The sequence below is a fragment of the Schistocerca cancellata genome, chromosome 3 (assembly GCF_023864275.1).
Source record: "Schistocerca cancellata isolate TAMUIC-IGC-003103 chromosome 3, iqSchCanc2.1, whole genome shotgun sequence".
Classification (NCBI taxonomy): Eukaryota; Metazoa; Arthropoda; class Insecta; order Orthoptera; family Acrididae; genus Schistocerca; species Schistocerca cancellata.
The window spans coordinates 629046444-629064376 of record NC_064628.1 but is presented as its reverse complement, the minus strand read 5'-3'; the positions used below and the strand labels follow the sequence as shown (position 1 = coordinate 629064376).

The 17933-nt window shown below is 43.4% G+C and overlaps 1 protein-coding gene across 2 annotated transcripts in view; it reads right to left on the bottom strand.

The window, feature by feature from the left end:
* Positions 1-17933, bottom strand: part of LOC126175555 (slit homolog 2 protein) — a 632187-nt gene that overhangs the window by 578180 nt on the left and 36074 nt on the right. For both annotated transcript variants that reach the window (XM_049922402.1, XM_049922404.1), the window contains exon 2: positions 5656-6017. In XM_049922402.1, coding sequence (XP_049778359.1) covers positions 5656-6017 — 362 coding nt within the window. The remainder of the gene's footprint in view (positions 1-5655; positions 6018-17933) is intronic.

Here is a 17933-nt window from a genome sequence, read left to right as displayed (position 1 = left end):
AGACTGAAGTTAGAAGGTGCGATATTGGGGCTGTAGTGTGGATGAGGAAGAAAAGTCCAGTGGAGTTTTCTGACTTCCTCTAGGCTGCACAGACTTGGGTGAGGCCTTGCGTTGTCATGGACAAAGAAGAAGAAGGATCACCTCGAACGAGAGTGTCTGCACGTTCCGACATTTCAGCAGCCACAGCTTCGTGCGGCCGGCTAGCATGTGGGAGATCGGCCTGTTTGTGAAGGCAGACGTCTCGCCCAAAGACTCACACTGCTTTGGTACACTGCTAGGTCTCCGAAGACTTTCTGCAAGGGCCTACAAATATCTGGGACGCTCTGGTTTTCCACCAAAAGAAACTCAATGGCAGCTGGCTGCTTGGAATCCATCTCTATTACATAAGTCATTTTGAAGACTACACACAGCGTCGGCACCTATCGGAACTTCATGAAACTATGAGTGGAAATACTCCACGATGTTTCAGAATGCATTCCGCATTTTTTTAACCGAAACTGGCCGAGAAAAATAAGTATTGCTTACTTATTGAATGCCTCTCGTATTTTTCTGCGTTTGGGAGGTCTGTAATGACGCTTACGCACTTTTCGGTCAAACACTGCCAGATATCAACGCTGTGTAATCGAGATCGCTCTTATGGTGGAAGAGCCTATCCTCTGTTAGACAGGATGTAGACTGCTAGTTCCGCGGCGCCGTATGTAATAGTTTTAGCACGTCAGCGGAGTAATATTGGGTAATTATGGTGCCCCACTGAACAATTTCAAGGTGGGCAATCTCTGAAACGACTAACAATCATTGTTTTTTGCTGTGGTGCTAAGGAAAGCCAGCCCGTCCGCTATCAGCACGACCGCCGTACAACACGCGTTATTCCGAATGAAAAGGTATCAGTAATAAGGTTCGCTGATGACATTGCTGTTATCAGTGAAAATGAAGTACAGTCTAAGGAGCACAGAATATAGATTGCAAGTAAACTGAAAATAAGAGGAAAGTAATGAGTGACAGAAATGAGATTCAAGCTTAGTTGAACATCAAAATTGGGGATCACGAAGTAGACGAAGATAAGGAAATTGTCCTACCTCGGAGCCGGCCAGAGTGGCCGTACGGTTCTAGGCGTTACAGTCTGGAACCGAGCGACCGCTGGGGTCGCAGGTTCGAATCCTGCCTCGGGCATGGATGTGTGTGATGTCTTTAGGTTAGTTAGGTTTAATTAGTTCTAAGTTCTAGGCGACTGATGACCTCAGAAGTTAAGTCGCATACTGCTCAGAGCCATTTGAACCATTTTTCCTACCTCGGAAGTAAAGTGAGACATGACAGACGAAGCGAGGAATATACAAAAAACAGACCAGCACGGGGAAGTCTACTATTATCAAAAAATGGCCTTAAGTTTAGGAATGAATTTATGAGAATTAAAGTATGCTTGCAGCACAGCGGCCTGTGGAAATGAAACATAGGCTGTAGGAAAACTGAAAAACAAGTTAATAGAAAAGTTTGAGATGTGGTGTTGTAGATGGATGCTCACAGTTAGATAGCCTGATAATATTAGAAATGTGGAGGCGCACCGCAAAGAGGAAAGGAATATGAGGAAAACACTCAGAAGAAAAAGAGCAGGGTGACAGGGCATGTATTATGGGATCAGGAAATAACTTCTACGTATTATAGAAAGCTAAATGGGATAAAAACTGTAGTTAGACAGACACAGTAGAGACTGCAGTACATCAAACAGGTTTGATATATTACTCTGAGATGACATTGGCACAGGAGCGAAAGTCATAGTAGGCCGGAACACTAGCATCTAGTACCTGTTTTCCTTTACAGATAAACTGCACTTCTAAATTACCTACCAGCCGGTCAGAGTGGCCGAGCGGTTCTAGGCGCTACAGTCTGGAACCCCGTGACTGCTACGGCCGAAGGTTCGAATCCTGCCTCGGGCATGGATGTGCGTGATTTCCTTAGGGTAGTTAGGTTTAGGTAGTTCTAAGTTCTAGGGGACTTATTACCTCAGCAGTTGAGTCCCATAGCGCTCAGAGCTATTTAAATTACCTACCACCCTTTTTCCCGAAAGATTTCCAGTCACCTTCACTATTATGGAACACATATGTCCGTCTCAGTTTAAAATCAATTACGTGTTTAAATTCTATGATGTGCTCACGAAATTTATCCTCAATCTTTATTACTGAGTTCTTCCTCACTGTAATTGTCAACTTTTACAGAGAGCTTCGATGTGGGCTACCAAGTGTAAGAAACGTCTATGTAACGGGTACGACATTTGCCTAAAGTGATTTGGGATATCCAAAAACCTAATCTGCATTGCGGACGTGAATTTTAATCCTTCTACTTATGAACAGTGCATTAACAGCTGCACTATCTCTCTCGGTGACACTTTATCTGGAGGAGAGAACTGAAGACTGACACTCTATTTCTGATACGGGTCTTATTCTAAACGGCCACTCGAGAACAGGTACATGATGACCTACGTGTTAACTGCAGGAACAATTGTATGGATTCAGAACAATATTAGGAACAGTCGTAACACTACAGCATTTCTATTAGAAACACTTTTTCTCAAACACATTTTTGCAAAATGGATTTCGTCGACGAAAAAAAAGAAAACTCATTGGTGAATTTGTATGCTCAGGATATGTATGGGCAGAGTTTCTGAGCAGTACTCTAATCTTACACGGAACTTATACACTATGTGATGTACACTATGTGATCAAAAGTATCTGGACACGTTTTTTATATTAGGTGCATTGTGCTACCACCTACTGTCAGGTACTCCATATCAGCGACCTCAGTAGTCATTAGACATGATGAAAGAGCAGAATGGGGCGCTCTGCGGAACTGAACGGACTTCGAACGTGGTCAAGAGATTGGATGTCACTTGTGTCATACGTCTGTACGCGAGATTTCTAACAGTACGTAATTCTCTCAAGCGTCTGTCTAGTGAGTAAGATGTTATTGCTAATGAGAGGCATGAGCTGGAAAATTTTTCTCGACAAAATTTTTCTCGACAAATGTTCTCTTGTTACACCTTTGGGTATCTCTTAAACAGCACAAAGAGCACCATCGAGCTTCAAGTCGACAATCGTTCGACGTTCCATCATCACCAATATAATATGTACTCACTCCATCAGACATAAGGAAGAATTTTTGTTCAAATATTCGATACTGTCGTACTGTGGTAGCAAATAACCGTAAGTTTTCTTCTTTTACAACCAAAAACTGATGACATAAATTATCTAAATAGCAGCATGGAATAAAGTTATATCAGGTTCGGGCGTCCCTGAATTAGTGAGTAATAGTAACTTTTCTATGAAAGCGTGTACCGCCAACATCGGATAGCAGTACTGTATAAGTAACCTGTTTGTTTGTCATAGAAAATGGGTCCTATTCGTCTCGATAATTTAGATTTAGCACTTGGAGTTCGAGGTGTCACAAAGAGCAAATGATCGCAGTCAGTCTACATACCCTTAATCTTATCTATATAAACACCTGAGAGGCATAGACAATCCGATAGTAATGCAAATTTTTTTTTATCTGCAGACACTTATTGGCATAGTCGCACGCCGCACCAGTATCCAACAGCTTCGGAGTTCCTGTAATGTTGGTCATGTAAGACATTTCCTCGATAACTACATTTTTTCTATGATATTTAACGACTCTGACAAGGTCGGAAATGTAAGGTACACATTGAGGTGACAAGATTCACGGGATAGCGATATGCACATACACAAATGGCGGTAATATCGCGTAAACAAGCCATAAAATGGCAGTGCATAGGCGGAGCTATCACTTGTACTCATGTGGTTCATGTGAAAAAGTTTTCAGAAATGATTGTGGTCGCACGACGGGGCTAGACGTATGGGGCATTCCATTTCGAAACTCGTTGGGAAATTCAACAGTCCGAGATCCACAGTGTCAAGAGAATGCCGAGAATGCCAAGTTTCGGGCATTATCTCTGACCACGGACAATTCTGTGGATGACGATCTTCATTTAACGACCGAGAGCAGTGTCTTTTGCATAGAGTTGTCAGTGTTAACAGACAAGCAACACTGCGTGATATAACAGCAAAAATAAATGTGCGACGTACGACTAACGTATCCATTAGGGCAGTGTGGTGACATTTGTCGTTAATGTGCTCTGGCAGCAGATGACCCGAAGCGAGTGTCTTTGCTAACAGCACGACATGGTTTACATCGCCTGTCCTGAGCTCGTGGCCATACTGGTAGGACGCCGTGGCCAGGTCAGATGAGTCCCGATTTCAGTTGCTAATAGTTGACGATCGGGTTCGAGTCTGTCACAGGCCCCACAATGCCATGGAGCGGACTGGGTCCTCTGGTCTAACTGACCCGGTCATTGACTGGCAATTGTTATGTTCGGTTACTTCAAAAATGGTTCAAATGGCTTTGAGCACTATGGGACTTAGCTTCTGAGGTCATCAGTCCCCTAGAACTTAGAACTACTTAAATCTAACTAACCTAAGGACATCACACAGCCGGCCGAAATGGCCGAGCGGTTCTAGGCGCTACAGTCTGGCACCGCGCGACCGCAACGGTCGCAGGTTCGAATCCTGCCTCGGGCATGGATGTGTGTGATGTTCTTAGGTTAGTTAGGTTTAAGTAGTTCTAAGTTCTAGGGGACTGATGACCTCAGAAGTTAAGTCCCATAGTGCTCAAAGCCATTTTGACATCACACACATCTATGCCCGAGGCAGGATTCGAACCTGCGACCGTAGCGGTCGCGTGGCTCCCGACTGTAGCGCCTAGAACCGCTCGGCCACTCCGGCCGGCTTCGGTTACTTGCAGGTCATTTGCAGCCATTAATGGACTTCACGTTCCCAAAAAACAGTGGAATTTTTGTGGATGACTATGCACCATGTCATCAGGCCACATTTGTTCGCGATTGGTTTGCAGAACATTTTGGACAATTCAGGGGAATGATATGGTCACATTCATGGGACATAATCGAGAGGTCATTTCGTGCACAAATCCTGCAATGGCAACACTTTCGCAGTTATGGACGGCTATGGAGCCGGTATGGCTTAATATTTCTGCAGGGGACTATCAGCGACTTGTTGAGTTCATGCCATGTCGAGTTGCTACATTACTCCGAGCAAAAGAAGGTCCGACACGTTATTAGGAGGTTTCCCAACCAGCCGCTGTGGCCGAGCGGTTCTAGGCGCTTCAGTCCGGAACCGCGTTGCTGCTATGGTCTTAGGTTCGAATCCTGCCTCGGGCGTGGATGTTTGTGATGTCCTTAGGTTAGTTAGGTTCACGTAGTACTAAGTGTAGGGGCTGATGACTTCAGATGTTAAGTTGGTTGGTTGGTTTGGGGGAAGAGACCAAACAGCGAGGTCATCGGTCTCATCGGATTAGGGAAGGACGGAGAAGGAAGTCGGCCGTGCCCTTTCAAAGGAACCACCCTGGCATTTGCCTGGAGTGATTTAGGGAAATCACGGAAAACCTAAATCAGGATGGCCGGACGCGGGATTGAACCGTCGTCCTCCCGAATGCGAGTCCAGTGTGCTAGCTACTGCGCAGATGTTAAGTCCCATACTGGTTAAAGCCATTTGATCCATTTGAGGTATCCCATGACTTCTCTCACGTCAGTGTAAGATGTACCGTTAACTTTATTGACTTGTTCAGGTGACTCACCTATCGAACTGAGCGAAGACTCTTCGATGACGGCGAGGCTGCTGTTATGGATGGTGAGGTGGCGGATGTCAAGCCCGAGGAAGACGAAGCGCGGCAGCTTGGGGAGGCTGTTGTGGCGGAGCTTTAGGTAGAAGATGACGGTGGAGGGCCGCTCTTTGAGCAGCGTCATGGCCTTGGTGATGTGCTGGCTGTCGGTGAACTCGCAGAGGATGTCAAGCCCGTTCTTCTTAACGCCGCAGGCGCACGGCGAGATGTCGTATGGCGGCGGGCACTGCATGGGCGCTGCCTGGCCCGCCACAGCGCCCGCACACGCCAGCACCAGCAGCAGCGAGGCCCCGCTCATCGCCGGGCCATTGCGCACTCTGCAACAGCAACACACACCTCTGCGTCACCACCCGCCTCAGCAACAGCACCAGCAGCAGCAGGAGAGGCAACGAGGCCCAGCTCGTCACCAGGCCATTGCACACTCTACAATGGCACACACCTCTGTGTCAACTTACGCCTCTGCAACAGCACCAGCATTTTTCACCAGCATATATTTCTGTATATTGAGCAAGCACTAATGGAAACAAAAGAAAAATTCGGAGTAGGAATTAAAATCCATGGAGAAGAAATAAAAATTTTGAGGTTCGCGGATGCGAAAGCGTTAATCAAGGCTAGTGAAGATGTAGGTCTAAGGATACGTGAAGACAAAACTAAATACCTGGTTACTACTAGAATGCCAACAACAGTAGATCAGGAAATGTTAAGAATTGGAGACATGCAGTCTGAAAAAGTGAACACATTTAAGTATCTAGGCGTGGACATCACTTCGAGAAATGAGATTGAATCCGAACTGAAGAAGAGATTACAGGCGGGAAATGCGTGCTACTTCTCACTGAATCGATTACTTTCATCACGGATATTGTCTAGGAATTTAAAGATTAGAATATACAAAACTATTATTCTACCAGTTACGCTCTATGGGCGTGAGACTTGTTCTCTCACTGTGCAAAATGTAAAGCCGTTTCGAGTATTTGAAAACAAAATTTTGAGTAAAATTTTCGGAGCAAAACCGGATGACATTAGCGGAGAGTGGCGAAAACTGCATAACGAAGAGCCCTGACATAATCAGTATTATTAAATCACGTAGGCTGCGATGGGCGGGTCACGTAGCTCGAATGGATGAGGGCAGGGCAGCGCGCAGAGTACTGGTAGGGCACCTAGAAGGAAAACGTCCTGTGGGGAGACCGAGGCGTAGATGGGAGGACAATGTGAAGGCTGATTTGAGGAGCCTAGGTATTGAAGGTGAATGGAAGGAAATAGCCCAAGACAGGGACATGTGGCGAAAATACGCGTTGCTGCGGTAATGGACTCTCGAGTCCGGTACGACCAGTGAGTAAATAAGTAAGAGGTTCGCCGATGACATTGTAATTCTGTCAGAGACAGAAAAGGACTTGGGAGAGCAGCTGAACGGAACGGACAGTGTCTTGAAAGGAGGATATGAGATGAATATCAACAAAAGCAAAACGAGGATAATGGAATGTAGTCGAATTAAATCGGGTGATGCTCCCGGAATTAGATTAGGAAATGAGACGCTTAAAGTAGTAAATGAGTTTTCATATTTGGGGAGTAAAATAGCTGATGATAGTCGAAGTAGAAAGGATATAAAATGTAGACTGGCAATGGCAAGGAAAGCGTTTCTGAAGAAGAGAAATTTGTTAACATCAAGTATAGATTTAAGTGTGAGGAAGTCGTTCTGAAAGTATTTGTATGGAGTGTAGCCATGTATGGAAGTGAAACGCGGACGATAAATAATTTAGACAAGAAGATAATAGAAGCTTTCGGAAATGTGGTGCTACAGAAGAATGCTGAAGATTAGATGTGTAGATCACATAACTAATGAGGAGGTATTGAATGGAATTGAAGAGAAGAGAAATTTGTGGCACAACTTGACTAGAAGAAGAGATCGGTTGTTAGGGCATATTCTGAGGCATCAAGGGCTCACCAATTCAGTACTGGAGGGCAGCGTGGAGGGTAAAAATCATAAATGGAGACCAAGAGAAGAATACACTAAACAGATTCAAAAGGATGTAGGTTGCAGTAGGTACAGGGAGATGAAGAAGCTTGCGCAGGATAGAGTAGCATGGAGAGCTGCATCAAACCAGTCTCTGGGACGAAGACCGCAACAACAACAGCAGCTCTATATTAGAGTTGTATTTCAAAGTTCCTCACTCATGGCCACTTTTGACAAGTCGCAAAACTACTGGACAGGTCTCGTTATGAGATACTTTCACAAAATGTTCCGTTTAAATGACAAAAAATTAGTTCTTTTCCCATTAGAGGTTGATACTTTGGTGTTAATGTAGTTGTTACGATGTACCATGAGCACCATTAGTAATATTAGCAATATTAAAACTTCTAACATCGAAATTTTCTAAATGTAATTGATAATGGAAAATCCCAGTTCTGAAGACTGTAGTCCAAGCATGTAAACTGCATTCGGGTGCAACCGGTGACTCGAATCTCAAGGCTTAACGAGGTAATCACTGATCCGGGGGTGCCGCGTCCTCTTCTGCAGCCCATGTTTTATTACTGCTCTCTAAACTCCTGGCGGCTTCATGTATGGACTTTCTTCGCTCCAGGCGAGCTGCCGCTTCATCACTTACGAGTCTCCCCCTTAACTCACCTAGTATGCAAATGTGTTTCAACGCCATATCGCGGAAATCTCAAAGGACGCTGCCTGAAAAGACGCTTTCGTCGTTAAAAGGAAGATAAAGGGCTAGATGCTCGTCAGAGATAACAGACGCTTTGAGGCCAGCAGACGCGATACTGAGTCAGCAGTGTGTGAGCAACGCTTCCCGAGCGATGCATTTGCCGTCTTCACCACCCGCGCGCCAGGTTGTAAGTGGGAGCCGTCAAGCGCTTCATTGAAATCAGCTACTGGCTGTCTCCCTTGTGTTTTTTTCTTCTTCTTCTTCTATTGTCAGATGTTTGAACGGAACGAAAACAAGACGCCATAGAAATTATACAGTGAACTTTTGTCCCAATTTTTATAGCCAAGCGACTGATGGGAAAAGAACGAAAGTGATATCAAATAGATCAGCGTGAGGTTTAGTTTTGTAAAACAATGTTTAATTGTTTGCAATTAATCATGGTAATTAAAAAACGCAATTAGTGATTCGAGGGGAAAATTTTCGTCCGAATTTTCATAACCAAATGAGGAGGGGAAAACGGACAAATGGGTTATCAAATTTAGCAGCGAGAGGTCTATTAAAAAAAAAAGATTTAATTGTTCGAAATTAATCATAGTAATTAAGGGAAACTTTATTAGTAATATGAGGGAGAATTTAAATATTTCAAGAACAGCTGATGTAAACTACGTAGGCAAATGAAACGTTAGGAAGTATCATAGCGTAAATTTATACCTCTCTCCATGCTCTTGGTATGTTTACTGTTAATGATAACAGAATACCGATAGATATTTAAATGTATTATATCTGATGCTTTCTGAGCAAAAGTTGAAAATAAAAGAAGAAAAATAAACAAATGGAAAAAGGAAACAGTCCTACATTTTGCGAAATGGTTTGTCTAAAAGTAAGAAATGAAACAAATTAGATAAATCAAGACATTAAAAGATTAAAGGCATTAGCTGCCAGTGTTGATCGACAGTGGTTTATGTCAATGGGGCAAGGTCAAAATTTGTGCCAGACCGGAATTCGAACACGGGTCTCCTGCTTCCTAGGCAGGTGTATTGACCACTGTGCCATCGTGACACAGTGGTCAGCACAACCGCGCAGACTACCCTAGCACCCCTCCTGTCACACTCAAATTCTCAACTTATACCACACTCTACTGATGTAGTGATCTTGCTCCTTAGCCTCATTCGTCGCAGCAGCTTGCCGACTCCCGTAAGAGTTCGAGCCTAGTATGCATCTGAGCTGAAGGCATCAACGACTGTCATCGCCCTGATGCATTTGATGCCTTTTCTTCCCGACATGGTTTATCCTGCAGCTACTATGAAAGAGGACACAAAGGAATTAAAGACATTTGCTGGCAGTGGGCATTGATTTACATCAAGGGCCCGAGCAGGAGAACTGGCTTCGAATCCCGGTCCAGTACAGATTTTCTGTTTGCTCCAGTGAAACGCCCACCGGCAGTTATTGTCTCTAATTCCTTTGTGTCTTGATTCATAGTGCCTGCAGAACCAAACTGGTGTCTGTTCTTTCGTACATGTCCGAGAAAAGACACCGCAAAAATAACAGTAGAGAAATATTTTACGTGGCTCAAAATCACGTACACCGAATGACGTAGACTGAGAATTGAAAGTTCAATGTTTAACGTACAATTTTAAAGAGTACTAGAGAATATTTGTCTGGCGGAATTTCTCTCGTTGGTCTCCTTATGTCATTAACGTATGAGCACCCGAGCTGCTGTGCATTATTTCGGGCATCATTCAAAACCGCACTAAATGTTTCATTTCAGACAAATCATTTCACAAAGTATTTGACCGTTACTTTTTTCATTTTTTTTTCACTTGCAGTGCGCTTCCGAAAGGTGTTCAGCACAATGTGTTCTAATAAATTTACAGAACACTTTTCTACAGCACGCGTAGCATGCACACACGCCGTCATTCGTACCATTACTTTCAATCATTACTTTCAAAGTTCGTGAGGAGACGCTAAGTATCTGTTTAATTAGTACGCCATCCAGTTCACAAGCGGGGTTTGCATAAGTGAGCTTCGCTTTACCAAGAAATTCCTGTATATTGAAGATGTTCAAGTCTACATCTACATCTGCACTCCGCAAGCCACCTTACGGTGTGTAAGATCCTACGTTTTGTGAAACGATTAATGTAAAACAAGAAATCGAACAGTTTAAAGAAAACAAGAGACGAAGGAATCAAAGACCGCAGCTACCTGTGGGCACTGATGTTGATTTATGTCAATTGGGAAGGTTGAAAATTTTTGCCAGACTGGGATTCAAACCCGGGTCTCCTACTTCCTCGGCAAATGCATTGACCACTGCGCCATCCTGACACAGTGGTCACCACAACCACACAGACTACCCTAGCACGCCTCCTGTCGGACCCAATTTCTCACACAAGGTGCTCTGTCTGACGCTCTATCCGACATTGGCTTGTAGTTTCATTGAACTAGCTGCGTAATTTGAAGGTCACTTAAACGTCAACTACAAAAAATAATCTTGTGTGTAGTGTGAAGCAAGTCGTGATTTTTCTCCACACTTGGCGTTTGTGGCCCAGCATTTTCTTTGGTTTCACTTACCTACCGAAACGCGGTACAGAATGCACACAACGATTTTTAGGAGTGATAACCTGTATAACAAAAGTTAACAAATGGCAAACAAAATTTCTGAAATCCGTGCCGAAGTCGAACATTGGAAACAGCAATAACAGATGAATCACACGTCATCAGGAAACAGTCCCAATATTGGTCAGGTAATTTATGTATATATAGAACAAGACCGGTCCTGTCACACGTCCATGAGGTACGTTTGACAATATCCTTCTCTCTGATTGTCCGATTAACATCCACCGTCCAGCACAAAGTACTGGTGTGTGTTACTAAAGAAGTCTTCGGGACACTAACGTATCTGGGAACCTATTCCATCTGCTTGCACCTTCGTGAAGTCTACAGTGGCGCACTATCTCAAACTTTTTTGGGAAATCTAGGAATATAAATCTGCTTGTTGCCTTTCATCAATGGTTTGCAGGAAGTCTTGTGTGAAAGAACAAGATGAATTTCCATCGAGTAACCCTTTCTAAATCCACGATGATTTGCGGACAGAGGCTTTTCCGTCCCAAGGAAACTTATTACATTCGAACTTTAAACACTCCTAAGAATTCTGCAGCAAATCGATGTTAAAGAAACTGGACTGTAATTTTGTGGGTCCGTTCTTTAACCTTTATGTATACAGGAGTCACATGCGGTACTTTTCCAATAACTTGGGAATTTTCGCTGACTGAGAGGTCCGCATTAAATGCAAACTAAGTAAGGGGCCTGTAAAACAGAATTGGGTTTCCATCTCGAAATGGTGATTTATTTATTTTCTAGTCTTTCAGATTCTTTTTCTACGCCCGGTATAGCTATTAGCATGTACTCCGTTCGGGCGTCTGTGTGACGGTCAAACGACTGTATATATCTACGATTGTTCTGCGTGAATAATTTCTCTTAAGACGGGTCAAATCACATAGTGAGCCGGCCGGTGTGGCCGTGCGGTTGTAGGCGCTTCCGTCTGGAACCGCGTGACCGCTACGGTCGCAGGTTCGAATCCTACCTCGGGCATGGATGTGTGTGATGTCCTTAGGTTAGTTAGCTTTAAGTAGTTCTAAGGTCTAGGGGACTGATGACCACAGATGTTAAGTCCCATAGTGCTCAGAGCCATTTGAACCATTTTGAAATCACATAGTGAAACTACCGTAAACATTTATTATTCTCCTTATTATTTCGTTATATTGTAAGGGGAAAAAATGTAAGTGCGCGATCAGACCCTGAATAAACGTGTTCCTCACCAGCGGCCGTGTAACCTTCTGCCGAGGCAGGCGGCGGCGCGTCCGTCACGAAGTTAGGGCTGCGCTCGTTCGCTCGCCCAACTCAACAGACAAACCTGTTAACTCGTAACTAGGTATGTACGTACAATCGAGAATTGCATCTTCTACTGGTACCCGCTGTTATGGTGTATTCCCGTAATTAGTTTTACAATGACCGGAAGTCCATAGTCTACTTGAAATTTGTTACGGCTGTACTGGGGTACAATAAAATTAAAATGAAGCGAAAATGATTATCAGCTGCATAAGGCACCATTTCCTGTTTGAAATGAGGACTGTTCAGCAGAAGAGACTAAAAGCCATTATACCGTTTTCATTGATGATAAATTAAATTTAGTTGCAGTACTGTTAATCATTAGGACTTCATGATAGCAGATTCCGGTAGAAGATGCAATTCTCGTTAGTATGTACACTCCCAACTGCGAGTCAACAGGCTTAGAAGCGCGTTTTGTCTGCTGAGCTGAGCGAGCGAGCGAGTTCAGGCCTACTTTCGTGACGTACGCGCCGCCGCCAGTCTTTCTTGTGGGCCTCGTTCTCTACCATATGGTGTCATTTGGATACGGTATGCATGGGCACATAGAAACTATACCGATTTCCGGGGCGTTCTCAACTTTCAAACCTTAGAACCGCAACTTACCATTCAACCTAACTGGCTTCACAAGGCAGAATACTTCCAGTCACAAACCTGTGGCATATACAGGGTGTTACAAAAAGGCACCGCCAAAATTTCAGGAAACATTCCTCACACAAAAATAAAGAAAAGATGTTATGTGGACATATGTCCGTAAACGCTTAATTTCCATGTTAGAGCTCATTTTAGTTTCGTCAGTATGTACTGTACTTCCTCGATTCACCACCAGTTGGCCCAATTGAAGGAAGGTAATGTTGACTTCGGTACTTGTGTTGACATGCGACTCATTGCTCTACAGTACGTTTGGGCAGGCATAGTTGGTGATGTCTTGATTGGGCACCATGTTCTTCCAACTGCGCTCAATGGAGCAAATTATCATGATTTCATACGGGATACTCTACCTGTGCTGCTAGAACATGTGCCTTTACAAGTACGACACAACATGTGGTTCATGCACGATGGAGCTCCTGCACATGTCAGTCGAAGTGTTCGTACGCTTCTCAACAACAGATTCGGTGACAGATTGGTAGATGCGGACCAATTCCATGGCCTCCACGCTCTCCTGGCCTCAACCCTCTTGACTTTCATTTATGGGGGCATTTGAAAGCTCTTGTCTACGCAACCCCTGTACCAAATGTAGATACTCTTCGTGCTCGTATTGTGGACGGCTGTGATACAATACGCCATTCTCCAGGGCTGCATCAGCGAATCAGGGATTCCGTGCGACGGAGGGTGGATGCATGTATCCAAGCTAACGGAGGACATTTTGAACATTTCCTGTAACACAGTGTTTGAAGTCATGCTGGTACGTTCTGTTGCTGTGTGTTTCCATTCCACGATGAATGTGATTTGAAGAGAAGTAATAAAATGAGCTCTAACATGGAAAGTAAGCGTTTCCGGACACATGTCCACATAAGATATTTTCTTTCTTAGTGTGTGAGGAATGTTTCCTGAAAGTTTGGCCGTACCTTTTTGTAATACCCTGTATATACAAACAATATTAACAGAATTACTGAATATTGTTCTCTGATCATTTCCCTTGAAATTTAACGGTTAACTCACGAAAATGATATGCACAGTTCATATTTTGATCCATCCGTCACAGTGAGCACTACTAATGACAAACACAGTTCATGAAATTAATTACAAGTTCACCATCAGTCATTGAGAACAGTCACTGAATAAACTCTCGCAAGTGAAATATAGACAAAACTTCGCAAATTTTATGGCTTATGATTTATGCTATACCGTCTGCGGTATGGTTCCTTGTTTTGGCGCACACATATGTTTCTCCTTTTAAACTCACCGCAGACTGATCTCAATTGGTTCTGCAGAGCGTCTTTTATAACATCAAAATATTTAGAATTAAAGTTAACTATTACTATTTGTTGTACTTTCATAAGTTACAACTAAAAGATTTACATTACTAATTAACTCAATAGTGGAAAAATATTTGTTTGAATGTGGGCTTTTAGGTACAGAAATAATTTCTGTTGAATTACGCTGCCTATTTTGCCTCTGTATTGGAGTCCGTTTCAAAATCAATGTTTAAAGTAAGAATACTAATTACTCTGAAAGTAAATGAGTGTAATTAGCTGTTTGCACAGGGACTGTGGTAACGAAATCTAATATAAATGGTGTTGATAATTAGCACGTTTTTCAGGCAGGCAAACTAGTTGCCTTATTAACACCTGATAGCTAAGGGAATGTAATAGTTAATAAAGTTATGTTAGGAAAGACCTGTGTCAACAATTGAGATTTTTAGATTATGTGACATGTCATAAAAATAACACTATTGAAGATAATTGCAAAAGATAGGAAGTTTTTGGGGGAAGAAAAACATAATAGGAGGAAGGAAACCACCTGCTTCGTACATCCGAATTGGGCGGAGCGTCTGTGGTAACAAATACGCTCCTGTCAATTCAGCATAAGAATCGCCTCACTGTCGTGACAGTAGCGATATAGCCATACCCGTGATTCATAGATCCTGCCTTATGGCAAACAGATACACTTGCCGATGATTAATACTGCGATTGTCGTATAATGTGCCTGATGATGGAGACTTTTACCCTTCAAATCAAATGAAATTAACAGAAAAGAATAAATACAATTTTTCTAATATAACATATAGGTAGGAAAGAAATAAATAGTTTTTATAGTCCACATGAACTATAAATTATTACTTTGGTGCGTAAGTAAGTAGCGTTTTTGTTTTGTATGTTGATATTCCAGTTGCTATGGATTTATTTATCTATTATCAATTTTAATCTGTAGTTCGCTGTTGCTATTTGAATTTACGTATTGTCATTTTGTCATTTGAATTAGTGAGTGGAGCATCGGAAGCTAAAAAATGGAGTGCCAAGTGGAGAAATAGAAACATTTTCGACATATTCCTCTTTTGCGTGCAACAGAGGGGTGACAGCAGCGCAGGCACCCAGAAACATTTGTGCCTTGTGTGGTCGTAATGTCATAGGACGGATACGGCAAGAAAATAGTTTTCTCATGCTACGAATGATCGTTTTCATAGTAGTGACTCTCCACGTTCAGGAAGACCTTTGGGGGTTTGATGAAGATCGTTTAAAACGCATTAATCCACAATGATCCACGACATTGTACTCCAGAAATGGCAAATGTGACGAACATAGGTCATTCCACCATCGCGGGACCTTTGCATGCAATGGGGAAGGTTCAAAAATCGGGGGTATGGGTATCACACGCACCAAGTCAAAATCACGTAAAATCTGCGGCTGGGCATATACAAGGTGGTCCATTGATAGTGGCCGGGCCACATATCTCACGAAATAAGCATAAACGAGAAAACTACAAAGAACGAAACTCGTCTAGCTTGAAGGGGGAAACCAGATGGCGCTATGGTTGGCTCGCTAGATGGCGCTGCCATAGGTCAAACGGATATCAACTGCGTTTTTTTAAATAGGAACCCCCATTTTTAATTACATATTCGCATAGTACGTAAAGAAATATGAATGTTTTAGTTGGACCACTTTTTTCGATTTGTGATAGATGGCGCTGTAATAATCACAAACGTATAAGTACGCGCTATGACATAACATTCCGCCAGTGCGGACAGTATTTGCTTCGTGATACATTACCCGTGTTTAAATGGACCATTTACCAATTGCGGAAGAGGTCGATATCGTGTTGATGTATGCTTATTGTGATCAAAATGCCCAACGAGCCTGTGCTATGTACGCTGCTCCGTATCCTGGACGACATCATCCAAGTGTCCGGACCGTTCGCCGGATAATTACATTATTTAAGGAAACAGGAAGCGTTCAGCCACATGTGAAACGTCAACCACGACCTGCAACAAATGATGATGATCAAGTAGGTGTTTTAGCTGCTGTCGCGGCTAATCCGCACATCAGTAGCAGACAAATTGCGCGAGAATGGGGAATCTCAAAAATGTCGGTGTTGAGAATGCTACGTCAACATCGATTGCACCCGAACCATATTTCTATGCACCAGGAATTGCATGGCGACGACTTTGAACGTCGTGTACGTTTCTGCCACTGGGCACAAGAGAAATTACGGGACGGTGACAGATTTTTTGGACGCGTTCTATTTAGCGCCGCAGCGTCATTCACCAACAGCGCTAACGTAAACCTGGCAATATGCACTATTGGGCAACGAAAAATCCACGATGACTGCGACAAGTGGAACACCAGCGAGATTGGCGGGTTAATGTATGGTGCGGCATTATGGGAGGAAGGATAATTGGCCCCCATTTTATCTATGGCAATCTAAATGGTGCAATGTATACTGATTTCCAACGTAATGTTCTACCGAAGTTATTACAAGATGGTTCACTGCATGGCAGAATGGCGAAGTACTTCCAACATGATGGATGTCCGGCACACAGCACGTGTGCGGTTGAAGCGGTATTGAATAGCATATTTCATGACAGGTGGATTGGTCGTCGAAGCATGGCCCGCACGTTCACCGGATCTGACGTCCCCGGATTTCTTTCTGTGGGGAAAGGTGAAGGATATTTGCTATCGTGATCCACCGACAACACCTGACAACATGCGTCAGCACATTGTCAATGCATGTGCGAACATTACGGAAGGCGAAGTATTCGATGTTGAGAGGAATGTCGTTACACGTATTGCCAAATGCTTTGAGGATGCCGGACATCATTTTGAGCATTTATTGCATTAATGTGGTATTTACAGATAATCATGCTGTAACAGCATGCGTTTTCAGAAATGATAAGTTCAAAAAGGTACATGTATCACATTGGAGCAACCGAAATAAAATGTTCAAACGTACCTACGTTCTGTGTTTTAATTTAAAGAACCTACCTGTTACCAACTGCTCGTCTAAAATTGTGAGCCATATGTTTGTGACTATTACGGTACCGTCTATCACAAAGCGTAAAAAGTGGTCCAACTAAAACATTCATATTTCTTTACCTACTACACGAATATGTAATAAAAATGGGGGTTCCTATTTAAAAAAACGCAGTTGATATCCGTTTGACCTATGACAGCGCCATCTAGCGGGCCAACCATCTGGTTTCCCCCTTCAAGGTAGACAAGTTTTGTTCGTTGTAGTTTTTTCGTTTGACGCTTATTTCGTCAGATATTTGGACCGGTCACGATCAATGGACCACCCTGTGTACATCTCTGCTTTCATTCATCAACTGGCTTGTGAACAAGGCCGACCATTCCTACCCCGTATCGCTACCGATGACGAGAAGTGGGAAAGAAATGAATGATTGAGCCCAAACAAAGCAGCCACTCCTTGTACAAGGACCTACGGCATCCACAAAAGATGATGTCATGCATCTGGTGGAACGGCGACGGTGTGGTGTACTACGAACTGCTTCCCAGACGAGGAACCGTGACTGCTGACATTTTTTGCCAGCAACAACTGAGACGTCTTGCAGACGTAGTCCAAGAACAACGACCAGGTGGACAGGGCGAAGTGATACTACTCCACGATAACGCCAGTCCGCATTCTGCTAGACTGACAAAAAACACTACACAGGAGCTGGGTTGGGAAGTCATTCCGCAGTCAACTTATTCACATAATGTTGCGCCCTCAGATTTTCACCTTTTTCGCTCTCTCTCAATCTCC